Source organism: Chelonia mydas, chromosome 9 (genome assembly GCF_015237465.2).
Source record: "Chelonia mydas isolate rCheMyd1 chromosome 9, rCheMyd1.pri.v2, whole genome shotgun sequence".
Lineage (NCBI taxonomy): Eukaryota > Metazoa > Chordata > Testudines > Cheloniidae > Chelonia > Chelonia mydas.
The window spans coordinates 84,376,427-84,395,715 of NC_057855.1; the positions used below are offsets into that span (position 1 = coordinate 84,376,427).

General features: G+C 47.3%; 1 protein-coding gene across 7 annotated transcripts in view; it reads right to left on the bottom strand.

Annotated features, from left to right (window-relative positions):
* The window catches only part of GAB3 (GRB2 associated binding protein 3), a 110,009-nt gene that overhangs the window by 12,254 nt on the left and 78,466 nt on the right, over positions 1–19,289 (bottom strand). For 6 of the 7 annotated variants that reach the window (XM_037908495.2, XM_043522692.1, XM_007060232.4 and 3 more), the window contains 4 exons: positions 10,382–10,598; positions 7,382–7,857; positions 3,928–3,983; positions 2,311–2,566 (listed from right to left, as the gene is read on the bottom strand). In XM_037908495.2, the coding sequence (XP_037764423.1) occupies positions 2,311–2,566; positions 3,928–3,983; positions 7,382–7,857; positions 10,382–10,598 (1,005 nt within the window). Of the gene's footprint in view, positions 1–2,310; positions 2,567–3,927; positions 3,984–7,381; positions 7,858–10,381; positions 10,599–14,656; positions 16,365–19,289 lie in introns of those variants that run through there. The other variant, XM_037908500.2, reaches the window with a different exon arrangement.

Consider the following 19,289-nt stretch of genomic DNA (forward strand, 5'->3'; position numbering starts at 1 on the left):
CATGCCGTTTGCTGCCATCACATTGTTCACTTTGCTTGTGTGCTCTACCCCTTCACCGCCTTGCATCTGTGTTGTGTGTTTAGACAGTAAGCTCTTCAAGCAGTGACAGTCTACTCCTGTGTTTGTACAGTGCTTAGCACAATGAGGCCCTATTCTTGGCTGGCACCTAGGCACTATCGTAACAAACAAGGTTATACAGCCTAGCATTTGTGCGAGATTATACGCAGGAAATCTTGTGGAATAAATGGACCGTTTAAATCTGCCCTAGAGACTAAAGTCCTCTGTGGATCCTAAAACGAGCAGCTAAATACGATGGGCAGCTGGAGAGCAGACTTTCCAGAATGACCGTGAACACGCCTGAACCCTGGTCTGCAAGTGATGCCTCCACAGGGAAGGGGCTACTTCAGTCTCCAGGTCCAGCCAGCCCTTGGCCTGTCTTCTGAGATGGTTGCTGCCCATTGGGGTGCCAAGTGTGATGGTGCTTTGTGTGACGTGAACATCTCTCCACGGGGAAATGGATTGCGGCCTTCAACTCATTTCATCTAGGTCACTGAGCAACCCCCAGGTGGTAACAAATTTCTATCAACAGCAGCCTGGGCTGCATTTGAACCAGCAACCAGAAGTTAAAGTCATAGCTTTACCTTTCCCCTGAGCCATCCTCTCCCATTTCACCAGGTTTCTCCACATTTTGTACATGGTAACAAAATCTAACACTTTTCCTATGATAATGCCAAGTATTTCACAACACTCCCGAACACTGAGGGAGAGATGGAAGAGTTCCTCATTGGAATTTAGTTTATCCATGGGTGCTATCTCAGGAAGGAGCATAAAATACTTCAGTACACTCCAGAACATCACACAAATCCTGTGGTGTTCCAACAAGGAGGCATAAGACTCGAGTGTGTGCATATTAAGCATCTTAATGCAGCTGCGTGAAATAAAAATATCACATATTTTGGAACTCTGTGGCATAGGCTGAGGAAGGCTGTGGGAACAGAAATGGATTTTTCCTCTTCTCTTGTCTACTTAATGGGCCAAATCCTGCTCATCCTATCATGAAAGCAGGCCCATAAGAATACTTGTGTGAGTAAGGCAAGCAGGATTTTGCCCAATACATAAACCACTTGTAGTCTAAGGAGCTTAGGCCCCCAAACTCCCCTCTGGTTCTGACAGGGGATGTAAGCTTGCACTTGCTGATCCCAGGTTGAGGGTATGTGGAAATGGGAAGTGTGAATTCCACAGTATGCTCCTCCCCCCCCACGCAGTGGAAGCCCCTCTCTATGGGTTCTCTGTTGGGGTTCCGCTCCATTTGTGGGAAGAGGGAGTGAGCCTGTTGGTCTCCACCAGATTCTCCACCTTCCTCCCCAGCCCACATGGCAAAGGAGTGTAACCTGCAGTGCTTTCCCATCAGTGCTGTAGAATTCTCTCCTCAGCCAAGGGTCATTCCAGGGGCAGCTTAGTTCCTCCAGGAGCCCCCAGGGAGCTAGAAGGTCCACGGGGCTGTGCAGAGACAGAGGGCTTCTGCGAAGATGGATCTTGTCTCCAGGTGGATCCTCCAGATGTGTATGAATCACAGAGGATTTGGAGGTGGCATGGGGAAAAAATTCTCCCTTTCACCAAACCATTGGAAGGAAATTACTCCTATCCACCTCCCCACCTCACCCTGGGGAACTGCGGTCAGGATCCGGAGCTGGGAGTGGGGCCATGGGGGGCCAGGTCCAGGGCTGTGGTTGGGACTGGGGCTGGAGCTGTGGGTGGGCCAGGAGCCAGGGGCTGAGGCCAGGTCCAGGAGCAGAGCTGCGGCCAACCCGGGAGCCAGGAGCCAAGGCCGAGGCTACAGCTGGGGGTGGGGCTGGACCTGGAGCAGAGCTGGAGACAGAGTGAGTCCTGCCATGTCCCCCTCCCTCCCCCAAAGTGGGGGCACGCTCCATAGTTTGCGGGCCACTGGATTAAAGCATATCATTCAGGATGCCCTAAATTTAACACAGCCAATACATAGCAGGTTATTGCACTAAGATCTTTCTCCTAGGATCTTCAGCATCCCAGCAGAGTGGATACCACCTTGGTTCTTTTAAATTCCATGGCACTTTTAATGATATAAGAGGTTTGCCCAAGTGATCTTGGCCAAAAAAGTTTTCCCCTCAAGGCCATTGTCTACCACCTTCCACCCTAGAGCTGGCTGCATCTGTAATGTGTGAAGTGCCTTGTGATGCCCTGGGATGCCACGTACCATAGAAATGGAAGTTAGTGGTCAGTGATAGCAATGTACCTTAGCTTTGAATTGCTTACTAGATTGGTATAATGCCTTACATTTCCTACGGGGCTTGAGATCTCGATTCACTGGAGGTGGTTCCAGGTCTGTGGGAAGTTCTGGCAGTGGACTGGAGAGTTTGTCATTGTTGACTACAGGAAAGGTAAAGGTCGCTGAGCTTGGGCTCATGGGAGTGTAGCCATCGGGTGAGCAATCTGATCCTGGGATGGGCGGAGAGGTGCTGGGGTGCATAGGTACATAACTGTCCTCCGTACTGTCCGATGCTGAAGAGTAGAGTGGGGTGAATCGACACGGCTTCCGAAAGGAGAAGGAAAAGAAAGAGCATTCCGGTCAGCTGAATAACTCCAATAATCAAGCAAGGTTGCACACTGCTACAAATTAGCCTGAACTAAACCCCACGCTTGAACACCCCCGTCTGAACTTTTGGGGTGGCCTATCTCTGGAATGGCAGGAGTCAAAACTACCAAGACAGACATCCATGCCAACTTTGGAAAAAGTTCAGATCTGAACTTGGCAGCTCAGGCCCATGATTGCTGCAAACATGGGCATAAATGAATTGTTGGCATAAGCAGGTTCAAATCTACTGACTTCCAAGGAAGAGCACTTGCCTACACCAGCAGCATATCGGAGCCACAAAATGACAGGAGGCTTATAATGTAAGGAGCACTTTCACGTGTCCATCATCTAACGGATAACATCTGGTGAGTTATTCCTTCGCAAAGGTGAAAGCTCTCAGCACAGAGACACATGCACAGGGATTACATTTGATAGCTGAGGATTAACCCTGGCGATTCATGTCATGCAGGTTAATGCTGGTTGCATATCAAGAGGCATTGACTACAAATCGGGTAAGATCAATTTCACATGTGAGAAAAACATGGCGTCTGTCAAAGACAACGGAGCCTGCATCTGGCCTAGCAGCCTAAAGGCAGCAGAGGGCCTTCCCATTTGGGAAAATCCAGTTCTGGCTCTCAGGCTCCCCGGACTGGTGCGGCAGAGGCAGCATGCTCAGCCCTTGGAGGCAGGGAACACCTGGCGGGAACGTCACTGCCTAATGTGTTTTCACAGCAACATTGACCAGCATCAGCTAATTCTCTGCAGTCAAAAACTGGATCACCACATTATAGGGGATTTTGAGGGTTGGGACAGTTTACAGGCCCCCAAAAGGAGGTAACCCGCATGACTCCAAAGTGATACAGAAACTTTCAACACATGGGCTCCATTCTCGGTTGTGACCTATCCCCTTAACCCTAGGAAACACCCCTTCATGCAAGGGCCTCTGTGAAGAGCTGACCTACATGTTCTGCTCTGCTCTGTCTCCAGGCTTGCAGCATAGGGGATGTATGATCGGAGAGAAGAGGTATTCTAGGAGTGTCAGGAGAGGGACTGCCCAGCGTGCTAAGAGGGACCCCGTAAGGGGCTATGAAAAACCTTAGTACCAGGGCACCTTCTCTAACTTATAGCAGGGGCTGGACAAGCCTCCACACACTCCAGATGTAGGAGGTGCAAATGTGATATAAAGCCACCTGTGCCCTCCTCTTCCATTCCTGTGCTGAGCATAGGAGAGGAGTAACAGAGCATCACGTCACAAGACAACTAACGTGCTTTAGTCTGTTTTGTGCCAGTGTTTAAATATATGCAAATAGAGTACTTACCAAATTCAAACTAAGCCTCTTATCTCGACTTCTGAGAGAGCTTCCTTCCATGCTGGCTGAAAAAAAAATACCCCCCCAGTGATTAACAATGTAATAAGCAAAAGGGAATGGAAGCTGAAGGATATAATTCTGGAGCAAGGCATATGGCATTAAAATAATTATGACTTTCTAAAGCTCATGAAATATCTTGCTAGTCTTCGTGAAATGGGAAAACCTGACGAAATACGAGATAAAAAATAACTCTCTATAATTCTATGAGTGGGCAACTTATAATGCTATATTAGTTTTAAGCACATTGAAAAGAAGAAACAGTCAGTACACACCTATAAACCTATTCTGAGTTTTCTCTAATCACATCTAGATAAAGAGTAAGATCCTTGTCTATGAGAAAAGAAGTCAGGAGATTTGAGATTTAATTCCTGTTCTGTCAGCAACTTGTTGTATAACCTTTGGACTTTTCTATATCTCAACTTCTCCATCTGTAAAATGGGGACAATTATACCACAAAGGGGTGCTGGGAAGCTTAATTCATTATTGCTTGTAAAGTGCTCTGAGATCCTCAGACCTAAGGCACTAGGGAAGTGCAAATTATTTATAGATGGAATCCATGATAGTATGCCCTATGAGAGGAGAAGTATGTGTTAATGATGAACGATCATAGCGCAGAAGTGGTTTAGAATAAATCCACCTCCCCACCAAGTGAAAAGGTCTCTGTCACAATGCCTGCTAGTGCAAATTTGGCTTATGACACTTATTGTGTTTTCTTTTTGGTTCTTAATATGTTTTCTTTTCAAAACAGAGGTAAAAGAGGTTGTAAAATGTGTTCAGTGTTGATCAGCAGCTGGACAGAACTCGTGTGATTGTTTCCAGTGCATGGCGGACAGAGGTAGTGTGCCTGTGGAGCAGCAGCAGGACTGGGTGGCAGATTCTGTTAGCTTGGTAAGATTTTGCTCTAAATCTATGGCTGTATATTGCCATTTGCTTTTGGGGAGTTTGTTGACAGAAAAAAAAGGTAACTCGGGAGAATGGGAGGGCAAATGGCTGCCTCTTTCCACTCAAACCCTTATTTTAATCCCTATGCTTAAACTGTCCATCCATTTCCCTTTATAGAAAATATCTATAAATGGAGAAATGCGCCATTTCCCCACTGAGATTCTGTAGAGCTTTTCTCTGGAATACCATAAAAAAATTCCATGAGGGTAAATAGTATATAATGGAGTATGATACAATCTGCCTGATGTAGAGTTCTATCCTGTAGTGGAAGTGGGGTTTTTTTTGTTTTGTTTTTGTTTTTTGTTGCGATAACAGTGTAATAGACAATATAAAGATGACAAGACTGAAAGAAACTATCATTGGTACCCAAAATAAACAGCTTTCTAGACAGCTGTTATTAGCTACTTATACTTTCTCAGTTACACACAGATTTTGTACTTGTATAAGCGTGTTGATCAGGGGAGTGATTTTTTACCAAAATAGTTACACTGCTACAAGCTCTAGTGTGCATACCGTTTTAGCACTCTAAAAGTGCCTTAGACCAGCATAGATTAGTCCCCTGCCCATAAGCTACACCGATATAAAGCATCTTTATACCTGTACAACTGAGTTCACACTGGGGGGTTGTACTGCTTTACCTATCTATTGGGATAGTTAAAGCAGTACGACTTGTATGTGTAGATAAAGCCTATGAACAGACAACTCACCAGGGGTGTGCTCACCTCACCATCTCAACTGGTGAGAAGCAGCTGGGCCATTTGTATGTCTATTACATGTCTCAATTTTGATTCACACTTTTTATATTTTAAAGTCAGAAACAGCTTCAGCTGCAGTGGGGGTAAAAAAATAAGAAGCAATGCTTATTAATTCATTGCTGCCCCCTGTCAGGCAGAGATAACCTTGCAGCACGTTCACAGAATATGACATTTTGGCACTTAATCCTCTGAAAGGCACTTCAGTGTCAATTAGAACGGAGAAATATTAACTATCTCCAGCCAGACTGTGTGTGTGTGTGTGAGACACGCACACTCCCCCATAAGTACCGAGAACATTTCACAGGCAGCTTTCAGTCATAACTGATTATTAAGAATACTATTTCCAGCTATGGGTGTTTCTTCTAAAAGCTTCCAAGAATTGCTTGAACACTGATAAACAGGCTGGGCAAAACTCTCCACGCTTTGGCTTTTATAAGAGCTAAACACCCTGGCTCTGCACAATGCAAGAGTGACAGTTTAAACTGCAGAATAAAGGAAGCCAATCAATAATGCTGAATATAAATACCTGTTGTTGCCTCCACTTAGAAAGTTATGGCTCCTGTACAATACATTTGAGTTTCCAACTAGGTATTTTATCTGCTCATTCTGTTCTAAGACGCTGCAGAATACAACTGTATTTGTGTCACACTGTACCATGGCTCACACTTTCTTGGTTTTTTTTCCTTTTCTTGTTAAACAATGTCTCAAGAGCGGGTGAAATTGTCCCGCTCAGCTCCAGTGCAGCATAGCATCCTGCTTTATCCCCAGTTTTCCAGGTAGGCTTTATTGAGATGCAGGGACATCAACTGATTCGCTTAATATCACACTGGGCGTCACTGGTTCATCTGGGATTATGTCCCATTGCCAGCTTCTTCCTGTCTTCCAGTCCTTTGCTCTCTATGTGCTAAGAAACATCCTTCTTCCATGGAGTGTACTATCTGCCGCAGCAGCAGAGGTATTGCACTTAAAGGGGCACTTAACTCGAGAAAGCCTGAATTTTGACTCATCTAAGGATGAAAAAAATTCCAAGAGCCACGTTAAGTGGAAGTTTGAGCTTGGAATTGATTGACATGTAGGCCTAGTTTGGGGGTGTGTGTGTGTGTTAAAAATTAACAACAACACACAAACTCACAAATTGTCCCATTCGGGGAGATCACAGCTGTCTGTTGACCGGTACTTACCCTGTTAATTCCACATACAGGAGCAGGTGCTGCTGTATGTAGCTGAGGGATACCACTTCTGACCCCGTGTTGCCATGGTACTTGGCATTTATAAATCACCTGTCAGTAACTGACCGAGCTGCACAGTGGCCCTAGAAGTTGGGGATACTAAGGCACAGAAGGGCCCGAGTTTCAAAAGTTCTCAGTTCCTATTTAGGTACTTGAATGCAATGGCAAGATTTTCGAAAGTGCTTAGCACCCAGGTCTCAAGGGGAGCTGAAAACCTGGCCACTGCATTCAGGGCTCACCCAGGGTGACTCAGGAGGTCACAGAACCAGGAGGAGAACACATAAGTTTTGCCTCCCACTCCTTCACTCTCACTGGGCAGCACAACCCCTAACCACTGCCACTCGGATCCCACTTCATGCAGAGCAGGAGCCTGTGCACACTCACAAAGGCGTTAGCTTGGCTTTAGACACAAGAACCTCTTTAGAGGTGATCACACTGTCACGGCACAGTAGCTCAGGAGGGGAAGGGAAGAGTTACCTTTCCAGTGCCGCACGTTATCCAAACTGGACAAGGAGATTCTTCTCGGCACCAAGGCAATCTGAGCCCCGCAGATCCCACCGTGTCCATTCTGAAGAGCCCCGTTGGATGGCTCCTCCCCGCTCCGGTCTGAGAAATGGGTTGGTTTGGGTGGCCGGGGTGGTGGCGTGTTAGACAAAATATCCAGTTCGGTTACGCCATAGGGCAGCGCGGCTTGGCTTTTATCAATCTGAAAGGTTGGTGTTAAAGGAGGCCCTGAGAGCGGAGAGGAGGAGGAGACATCACTGAACGGCCCGCTAATGTCTATGCTTCTGGGTAGAATCCCATGATTAGCTGGCTGGCCCCCATCCTGGTGCACCACGCCGTTGCCAGATGGCTGTACGTGAAGGGAGGGTTGAGACTGCAAGGCATCAACAAAAACGTCATCTGATGAGGCCTGCTCCAGGGATCTGTCGGAATTTGACCAGCTGTCACATCTGGATAGAAGACAAAGACCAAATTCTGTATCTTCGTTCTACCGCTGTTGCAAGTGAACTAGTATGTACTCCAGTGAGTTCACACTATATGCGAGGTATACATACATGCCCACTGGTCCACAATAACACAACCAACCCAAGGCTTCAACTGCTTCATACAATTTTCTTTTCTGTGTTTTTAAATTCAAAATCCAGTCTCACCAGATTTAAGTCAGTTCCTGAGACCAGCCTCATGCTTTTCTATCCCACTTTTGAAACTGTGTATTGACCATTTAATTTCATTCACCCATTGTAAGCACCCACCATGGGAGTGCTGTGTGTGTTTGTCTTTACTCATTACTGCAGGAACCGTTTTCCACAAAGGGTCCAATCCATTGAGTGGCAGATTCAGCCCAATTCTCTCTTTACAAAGGACGTGGTGCTGTGCAGAGAGGGGGCATTGGACGTAAGGGGGCCATGCAGCAGGCTCACACACTGTGTGGTGTAGAAACCTGCTCTGATTGAACTCAGTGTGTGGCAGCATGTTGGGGAAACCAGGGTGGAACCAGAAGATCCACTGCTGTGAGGAACCTCCCTTCCACCTTTATCAGGATAGGGGAGATTGCATGAGGCATTTTGTATAGTCTACCCCAGACATCTTCCTCGCACCTGGGCTGGGGTTCTGGGCTTTGGATGTATGCCGAAAGTCTTAAGTGATGTTATGTACATGCTCATCGAGGGGACAGTGTGCACTTTGGGGGTACAGCTCAGAGTAACCTATGTCATTCACTTTTCCTTCTTATTTATTAAATCCTTGTTCACCAGCCAGATAACAGTCTATAGTAGCAGCCATGATACCAGCTAGAGTCTGATCCTGTTCCCACTGAAGTCAATGGGAGTTTTGACCTTTCTGTCAAAGTGACTGGTAGCGTACATGAAAAGGGAAGACAATTCTTGGGTCACGTTGCTACTGGAGTTTCAACCTCAACATCGTAGCCAAAGAGGATCTACGCACCCAGACTACGAATAAGTGGCCTCCACAGCATTATTTCAATAAATCAAGCAGCATTTCTTGTTGCAGATGCTCCAACCCAAACCGTGGGAGGACTGAGAATATGGTCTTTGGCTAAGGCCTGTGCCACCTTTCACTGCATAGTGGATGCTGATGGCAGAATGATGCTACCTGCCCAAAAGCTCATTATGGGCTAAATCCTGCCCTCTCCTCCGGGGGTATGGAGAGGACCCCGCTGCCAGAGAACAGAGGAGGTTCCACTTGGAAGATATTGGGGGCAGGATTAGGGGACTCAGCACAGTGATAATTCTGCAGGGGCTCCTTGCACCCCACCACACAGAGAGGGTTGGGAGCAGGCTGTGGGCAGCCAATGGATCCCCAGATACAGGGGTCCGCCAGGCTTTTAGCATGTGAAGGGGTAACATGCCAGACACCACCACTACTGCTGCCACTCTGAGGCCTGGGGTAGGAGGCTTTCTCCTCCACGGCCCCCAGGGAGAAGCACAGCCGTTAGTGCTTCCTGCAGGACTGGAGATTGGGTATCTATATTTGACATATCTATACATAGGAATGATGTCACCCACCACTGAAGAGTAACCATTTCCAGGGAGACATGCAGCGAGTGTTTCACGCCACATAGCAACAGTGCCCAGCAGTTAGGACCATGTCAATCACAGAGGCAAGTTAGGGGGAAGGAATGTTCTTCCCTCACCTATAGTGTGTCCTGGACGCTGAGGTTAACAACCGAACTCTGGAAAAGTGCCCAGCCCTTAAAAGCCATTGACCGTCAGAACCCCAGTTTTAAATCCTGTCTGAGAGATGGCACCTCTAGGAGCACCTGGTCCTCTAGTTGCACCCGCCTGGGCCTTGCTTCAGTACAGGCTCAAGGGGGACAGCAAACCCTCAGTACCATTTCCTGAAGCCCAGCCCTCCCTAATGCCATGCTGGGGTGTTGGAACCAGAAGGGGCAGAACGAGCTGAGCTTTTCTTGGTTCTTTAAGATTTCATTCAACCATTTAGAGGAGGGGGACAAAGGGACTAAGGACAAGCGTATAGGGGGACTGTCCATTTGCTGGGAATACAAACCCTGGAGCATATTTCTGGATGTGCAGCAGCCCCTGCATGCTGCTCTGTAATCAGCCCCCAGAGAATTTCTTTGGGGCAAGAGGGCATGGGGGTGCAGAGCCAGTGCTAAAGCCCCACTCCTCATCCTCTTGCAGCTCACAAGGGGGATGTTGGGAGGAAAGGGTCATGGCTGGAATATGCTGCACTCCAGCTAGTCTCACCTGCAGAAAGGCCCCTATAGAGCTGTGGAAGCCCAGAGCAAGTTAAATCAGCCTCAGGGCTGCTCTAACCTGTGCTTGGGGCTGCACAGGGCCATGGCAACATGAATACGGAAGGCACAAGGGTGGAATAAAGCCCCTTTGCCCCCATCTCTGCTTCCTGTGTCCAGCGCAGGAATGGAGGATGTGGCTCATTGGCAGAGGGACATATCAACTGTAAAATGGCTTTAGCGCACCGCATGCGGTTTACCTGATATGATTGAACTTGCCCGTCTCGCAGTTCGATAGGAAGAGGTAATCGGGGAGGAAGACTGACTCCGACTCACTCCTGGTCTCTTCGGAAGCAGAGGCGTCCGTGGTGGCACTGCCTACAGAGGAGGAGGGGTCTGCGACCCTTGAGGTATGGGTGGAGACGGCTGGCGAGGGCTGGAGGGACGAGGTGGTGTGAGACAGGCTCTCCACAGAATCTGCAATGTAATAGGATTGCACCTTGTGATGGGTTTGCACAGCCGTCCTCCCGCGAGAACGCTGTGCACCCACCCATTCCTTAAGAGCACTGGGCAGTCACAGATCACACCAGGTGTTGATACTGACTGGGAACGCTGCTTCCCTACCCCATAAACAGTGTCTGGGGAAGGAGGCCAAGTCATTAACTTATGCAACATTCTAAGACGTGCAGTATTTACCCAGTAAGAGACATTAGGGTCCAAAAAATCAGCAGCCAAAACACTCTTCCCACAAACACTCTGCATGGACATTCACTAGAAAGAGTGAACAGGACTAGCGAGCAGGGGATTCCAGGCCAGGGCACAGACCCCAACATCTGCGCTGAAAGGCAGGCCTAAAACACATGCATGTTTGTGCCCGTAACAAACGGAATTCAGCAGGTGCCTGCGGCATTTGGAAATCCCCAAGGAAAATGCCGTGTCTCTGCCTCTTGGCAGCCTCACTGTCATTACCACAGTGGTTCCTGAGCTTGGACCCGGTGCTCCCTGCACAGACCGTACAGAGGAGGAGAGCGCTCACGTTCTAACTGTACCGTGCATTACACGTAAGTCACCCCACCCTAACGAGTGATCCTAACAGCCATTTCACAGAATCCATGTGAACGCAGATCCTTTCTTGGCCAGCCCCTGAAGATCCTTTTTGTTCCAGGAAAGCATCGTCTTAAACTAGAGGTTAGCCTAAAACAAAACCTCAGATCTAAACTACCCCTGAAACCCTGGGGAGATTTGGATCCAGACTTTCTGGCTTCCCTTCACTCTGAACGGCCTGAACCAGAACCCTAGATCAAAACCTTGCTGAACTACAGAACACTGGGGATCCATCCAAATCTTGTGGCTTGGAGCCATCTCTCCTTGAAAACTTTGAATGCTCCCTTTCTAATAGTCTTGGTTGCTGCACTCCTCTCTCAGGTCAGGAAGAAAACAAATCACTTCCTCTGAGGAAAGCACCTAGATGGAGGAGTCGGTTTTATCAAGTACGTTTTTGAACTTCTCTAGCAGAAATAAAGAACCATGAGACCCATTTGAAATTAATGGAGACAAGAGGGGGTTTTCTTCCCACTCGCCAAACCTCTGAGGATGAAACTGATCTTTACTTTCTGCTTGCAGAATATCCAGATTTGTTGCACTGAGGAATTTGTCTGCAGTCTTCTTGTGTCTCTTAATGTTGGTCAAAGCCTACATGAGCCAGTAATGTGTTGCAATATGATCAACACAGTTAGGGGCTCAGCAACGTAGCCTACTGACACAGCGGAGATGCGCTCTTTTTTCCATGAGCCTCAAGGTATTTGGGAAGTGGGGATTACCAGCACAAAACCCGACGCTTGCATGTGGCAGTCACCTGAACGTACAACGTGCCCAATGCTCTTTAAAATTTTGTATGGAAAAAATCCTAGGCTCCAAAGGGTTAAAGCCAAGTCTAAATCACTCAGAAACTATGGCTAGAGGTAAATAAAAAAAAGTCACCCTCCACTTTACGAGGACCTACAATTCCCCTAGGGCCCTGATGGGGCAGTATTTGCAGTGCAGCACCCCTAGGTTGATGATGACTTCTCTTTTCATTGGGCGCTGTGACTTTTTCAGTCTGCCCATGTGATGTGCTTGTGGGCTCCCTGACTGCTCCTCTTATAGAGCCTGATCCTGCACCCATTGAAGCCAATAACAAAGCTTGCGTTGGGCTCAGTTCTCCCAGTGCCTGAGCTCTACTTGGGGCAGGGGCAGGGACATCAAGGAGACCCTTAGTGGGTGCTACGTGGCCCCAGCATTAGTTAGGGACTCTTGAGAGACTGGGTGCCACAGGCTGACAGATGCCACACCCCCAATGGCAGGGTGGTGCAGAAGCAGCTTCCACAAACTTTATACCAGCACTGGGTTTCCATCCACCAGGAAAATTCTCAGCAGGCTGATTACGGCCAGGATCTGGCCACTTTGTGCAGCACCAAACAGCCAGAGCAAAAAGTGTGGCCCTTTGATTTCAAAGGGGCAGGATCAGGGCTAGAGTCTCTCCTTCACACACAGTGTCCTTTGTGTTTTAACCCTTTGGGTACGTTTGAAAATGGAAGTAAATAGCTTAGTGATCGAAGAAGAATGGAGAACAACATAAAGCCGGGTGTGAACCACAACCTAGATACGGCCCCCGTCCTCCCCAAACTTTGGGGGAGTTTCGATCTGAATCTGACTCCCCCAATTTGCAGTTTGGGCCCATTTGTAGCTGAGCAGCTTTGGAACAGTCACTGTGAGTTCCCTGTGGAATTTGAACACAATTCCCTCGAGGTTCTGGCATAATTCCTCCTCCCCCTCCCAACAGGCTGTTCTAGAAGATCAGATACATGGGAACTGCTGAAAGTATCGGAGAAAAAGCCTGAGAGAAACTACAAAAGCCACCAAAGAGAGAATTATCCTTTTTCCTATTGGGTTTTGAATGTAATCCAGAAATAAGATTTCTGAGTAACTGGTGAGCAACGGAAATCCAAAATTAATTCCAATGATACTGCACTACCCCATTATGGCCACCAGATGGTGTGCATCTTGTTCCATGACCAATTGTTTTCCCTATTATTAGTGTTACTCTGATGTTATCAGCAGGTATTTACCATCCAGGACAAAGCACATGTCTCAAAAAACTTACACATTTCATAAATCAGAGCAGCTGTATTCCACCAAAAACCTAACAACTGATAAATACAGAACTCCACAAGTATGCTTTCAAGGTCCTAAGTATTACTACATCAAGATTCAGTGGTAGCAAGCTTGTCAATTTCTTCGAAGTCCCAATTTCAGGGGCTGCCTGTTAAAAATCCTGAAGACATCTCATTGTGAACAGACATTAAAAGGTGGGCCAGCTCCTACTTTGTGGGCTAGATCCTGAGGTCCTTACTCAGATTTTACTCAGTCCTTCGCTGGACTCAATTCCAACTGACATCAATATTCTTGTGACATATTTGATTAACGTGTATAGCTTTTAATTTTGCATGCCCCTGGAAAGTTGTTGATAGATGCAGTGTATAAGTGTAAACAAATCAATAAGGACAGAATAAGGATTTGGCCCTGTATACCTTGATGTTCGATAACCTTCGCTCTCCCCCTCACCCCCCCCACACAAACAAACAAAACCCCTGCCATATAATGAGCACAGAAGTACGCTTCCCCCGTGGCAGACTCTGGACCAGCTCCTCAACTGGCGTAAATGCAGCATAGCTCCATTGACTATCTAGTCTAAGAGTACAAAAACCCATTTAGAGCTGCATTTTGCCAGCCTAATGCAGAGTAGTACCATACTCTATTGAATTCAGTGAGACTAAGGAAGTAAGGTAATACTCATACTCAATATATGTAATGCCAGCAAAATCTGGCCCACAGCAATCAAACAACTACTTACCAATGGCCCCAGTACTGGTACCTTTATATAAAGTTCAGCAATGGAGTTACTGGGGATTTGTGTTTTTCTTTTCAATATTGTGTCTGACAACTATTTCTTTTTGCCGGATTAGGGCCCAATACTATGCACAATTAGGCCCAGATTCAGCAAAGCATTTAAGCATGTGCTTAAATCTATGCCTTTCACATTCACTTGAAATTTAGACACATGGTTAAGTGCTTTCCTGAATCTTGCATCGAATGATTTCAATAGCACTGTTCACAGTACTGAGGGATTACATCTGAAAGTAAGTGTTTCCACGATCAGGCTCTTAAAGCGTATTACATCTGCTGGGTGGTGTTGATGGCCCAAAGCATTACAAACAAGCTAAAGAACTTTTCCAGAAGTTTTACCACCAAGACTCTCTCTACAGGCTCAAATGGTGAACTGAGCTATTCAGACTTTGAATTCTTAGAGCTACATCCTAAACTGTGGCAACTCAAATATATACTGAGCTAATTCTGTGGGAATCTCAGGAAAACGTGTTCATGTCACCATCTGACTACATCTAAAAAACTGCACAACAAGGAGAAATCAGTGGCTCTCTGGATTATTAATACAAACACAGAATTGACAGGCACTAATTCCATCTGCAATTCGCTACCTTTAGCAGCAGAGTTATCCCACTGGTAAAGACTCTTAGGTCTGGAGTACATTGTAGTCACAGCCAACTGCACTGATGGGGGGGAACATGGCTGTGCCCTTTCGTAACTTTCGGGTTGTTCTGACATCTGTAGTGAGCTCCCAAGAGCCGAGGTCAGCTTTGCGGGTTTTGCTGGTAATAGAATCGGTGTGCATTAAAGTTATACTGCAGCAGCCAGGGAGAATAAATTACGCATGGCCATTTTCTACAGAGAGAATGCAGAGAATAAGCTTTATGCCGTTTTGCCTCCTCCCACCCCACCCCAACAAGACAGCGAGCTGATTCTGCTGCCAAAGTAATTGCTTCATTTAGTGCTAATTGCCCCAAGGAAGAGCTGGGGAGTGGGCAGCGGGGTGGTTGTGTGTTTTGAATGTAGCACCATCCAGTTTGGATTTGGGCTCTGTATATTACTAAGAGGTAACAGAGCGGCACCGTTTTGCAGAGGAGTTCATTTGCAACTTAAGTGATGGCAAGGAGTAAAAACCCAACCTCTGCAGTGCAGTAGATTCTGGAGGACTGATCTCTCCATTGCACGCTTAGTTGGGTGATCGCCCTTCAACGTATGTGCATAACTCACCTCAGTGGAGGTTCTTTGCCCTTCATTTGCTGGTTCAAATCCTGTCTAGAGACTGAAAGTCATTACCACCTGATGGCTGTTTGGGGATGGAGGTGAAATGACTTCAGCGTTTCAGGCAGGTGTCCCCATCACAGCACACACCCAGCCGGGTTCCATGTTGGCCGTATCAGCAGAAAAGTCAAGGAGATGAAAATACCCTCCCACAATTTGTGGCAATGGACCAGACCATGGCATTAAAGAGGCCCTGGGTCATGCTGCCCCCAGGTGAGCTCAGGGAGGGATTAGTCCCTTGCGGCGGGAGTAGTCCCTGCGTTCTCCAGTAAGCACTGCGAGGTGCCTTGACAATTCCACTCGTGCCCACACAAGGACCAGAGCCATCTAGTCCGATGGGGGTAAGCTGGTTGTGCTGCTGCCTATACCATACCATGCTGGTTGGCGGGGGGAGGGGAGGGCTGTTCTGTGGGGCACCCATTTTGCATGAGCACTAAATTCACATGGAGAAAAAAAAAAAAAAAAAAAAAAAAAGGAAAATAAGGACTCCTCCCCCGGAGATGAAATCTACCCCTGCCCTGACACACACACAAAGGGGAGAACAGCCCCTTTGGGGAGGTGTCTTCAACAACAAGGTGTTAGGCTGGAGCCTGAGAGGTTCTGTGTAACCCACCCTTCTCTGTCAATGGAGGTTGTAGGTTCTCAGCCCCCCTCAGGAACTGCCCCTGCCTGACTATTCTGTGTTTTAACCAGAGAGAAGTGACTGCTACCACAAAAGCTGCATTGCCAAGGCACTCGTCAGAGTTACAAGAACAAACCACACACAGATACAGCGGGGAGCTGCACACCAGACAGATTTATATTTTTCAAGGAAAGGATGGAGGTTCCCAGGCTGAGTCTGCAGTCAAAGCAAGAGCGAGTGGGGCCAGAGGACAGAATAATCCCATTAGAAATCCACTCATTAACTGTGCACGTTCCCAGCATAGTTCCCACACCGAGGAGCCTCCTGGTTTGCATCGCTTTCACCGACATCCGCTCAGTGCTTTGCACCTGATGAACTTTGCTTTCCCTCTTGTGCGCTGCCCATGTCCATTAAGATGCCAGCGCTCACCTCTCTTTCGGTGTTTTGCCTTCCATTTTCCACTGATTCCAAAGCACAGGCTAGGGGTGTGTTTATTTGTCACCTGTGCTCTTTCCTACTTCCAAGCCCTGAAACAAAAGGGGAATCAAAGAGCAATCATGACAGTACTGACCTTCAGAGGCACTAATTAGCTAGTCCTCATCACACCCTAACAAGAATCATTTCCGCTGCACAGAGGGGAACCTGAGGCAGAGAGGTTACTTGCCCAAGCATTCAGATACTCACAGTCAGAGTTCCTGGCTCCCAGTCCTCTGCTCTCACTGCTCACTTCTCAAGTCGGACTCACTCATTTCACATTTTACTAGTTACCTGCCACAAACGTCATGTCTCAGCAGCACCCACAATGGAAATGTAGTATATACTTTATTAGCTGGAATAAAATAATTCCTCCTAATATCCTGATGATCAATCGCTAGCTAAAGGGAGCTGAGGACAAATATAGTTATTCGCTAGAAGTCAATTATTCAGCGTGGCCAGCGTGATTTCAGAAATCAAAATGTGACAGTAGGGATCCCTCAGGGTTTGCTCTCTTATGGAAGTAAGGGGCCTCTCCCTGGATGGCCCATATGGAGGACATGGGTATCAGCTCTTTGCCTCCGGAAAGGACGGTATTAATCCAGCAAATATTTCTGACTGGGGTGGTGCATTTGTTCTGGCTGGCTTTCCACTAGCATTAAGCCTTTTTGTTCAAGCATGTTCCATTGCACTTCCATTTCCAGATTGACTCTCTTCTGTGTACTTGGGCTACCCCACTTTCTCCTATTTGCAGATAATTTACTGTACAATTTCCCCAATAAACTCCAAGCGTGACTTCAAAAAGATAGAAAGACTGTATCCCCAGACACTTTCTAATAATGGCCCCTTGAGTCATTATTAATTGGCTGATTTTTTGTAGGAATTGTGGCAGGTCTGAAAGAGGAGTGCATAGCACCTTATGGATCACTTCAGGGAGGGTGTTCCATGCATGGAGGGGTGGCCTGGAAGGAGGCACAGAAATGTCTTTGTGAGGAGCTAAGAAGGGGGCTGATGAGGCTGGCATCATCTGCAGACCAGAGGAGGTGGGGGCAGGGCAATAAGACACAGGAGCACACAAATAGGGAGGTAAACGTTATGAAGGATAAAATTACACACAAAAAATTTGAATGGTTTTTTTCAGGGGGTCATGGTGGCTAGCCAGCTGGATATGAGCTCCCATGAGCTAATGCAATCCTTGGATGTATAACGGGGAATGTAGAGTAGGAATAAGAGGTTATTTTACCTCTGTATTTGGCACTAGTGAGACTGCGGCTGGAATACTGTGTCCAGTTCTGGTGCCCACAATTCAAGAAGGATGCTGATAAACTGGAGAAGGTTCAGAGAGACAAACCCCAAGAATGGTCAAAGGATTAGAAAACATGCCTTACAGTGAGAGACTCAAAGAGCTCAGTCTATTTAGCTTAATGAAGAGAAGGTTATGGGGTGACTTGATTACAGTCTGTAAGCACCTGCATGGAGGAATATTTTGAAATACTTTGAGCTCACCTGTGCAAGGCAGCAAGCCCAGGGATTTCACTTATGGGGTGGGGAGTAACACAGCAATTGCCAGGTGATTGCCTTTGTAAGCAAGGAGCAGATTAGTCACACTCAGTGTGAAATGTTACCAGGGGCACATGGAGGAATTTGAAGAGAGAATTCAAGATGAAAGGTCCCTCCTGGGCCGAGGAGCTCCCTGCCAAGATGCAGCCTGGAGGAGTTTTTATTGGAGAGTTATAATCTTTGAAAGTACGGCTTGGTAATGGGAAACCCTAAACAACCTTAACAGGTTCTCCAATGAAATCCTGTTAGATTATATTGCTCCAGTTAACCATCCTTTCAGCATGCATGCCACATGGGGCGTGTTGTGCTTCTCTGCTGCCTGGTCCCCTCTTCCTCCTCTCTTCTTGCATGGGCTTTTCTGCTCCTTGGTTCCTTTCTTTCCTGGACATGCTGCCCAGCCACGTGGTCCTTTACTCCTCTTGCTTCCCTGGATGCTTTCCTTGTGTAAGCAGCAAGGCTGGCTCCTGCTTGTTCCCATCTGATCTTGTAGTTCTTCTTTGCCTGGCAGCCTGTAAAAGCTGCTGGGAACAAAGATGAGAGCCAGCACCACATGGCCAATCAGCAGTGAATCTATGGGTCACCAGCAGGTGCTTTGTGGACCACAGTTTGCAAACACCCGGTGTACAGCAAAAGGGTGACTCAGCAGCAAGTGGGGTTAGAGTCCTCTCTCTGGGAATGGATCCTGCCCTTCATGGTGATGGGACTTGATGACCTGATAGGTTTTCTGTGTTCCTACACACTGGTACCAGCGTACCCTATCCATGCTGTACCAGCACAGGCATCTGTGGCCTGTGATAGGGAAACAAGGCTTGTATAATCTGTCTGTTTAGGTTTTTATACTGTGCCCACCACTGTGGTAATGCCTTCATTATTTCTCCCTGGCCCATTGTAGGCAGTATAGGCAGAAGTGCTTCCAAGGGAGTTCTGTCCTGTGCTTCTCAGCTATTCCGGGCTGGGAGCAGGCTGTTAAAGAGAGGGAGTAGGGAAATACTGGTGTGGAGTCTCGCAACTCCAGCTGGATTCTGCTAGAGCAGAAAAGGGTGCAAAGCAGAAACACGATGGAGGACTGCACAGTTCCTTCTCTAGCTGCCATTTCCTAGTGTAACCAGTAAGTGGCATGGTTTCTTGGGTTACTCAAATGTTGCAGCCTGAACACCCTTGCCTGGTAAACCCTTCCCGACAGCTATGCACACAGGTGCTTCCTGACATCTATTTGGAACTTGCATTTCTCTTCGCTTACTCTTTGCTGTCCCTCTCTGTGTTGACCGAAAACAGCTACTTGCGGTGGACCCTGTGTAGGGCTCTCAAAC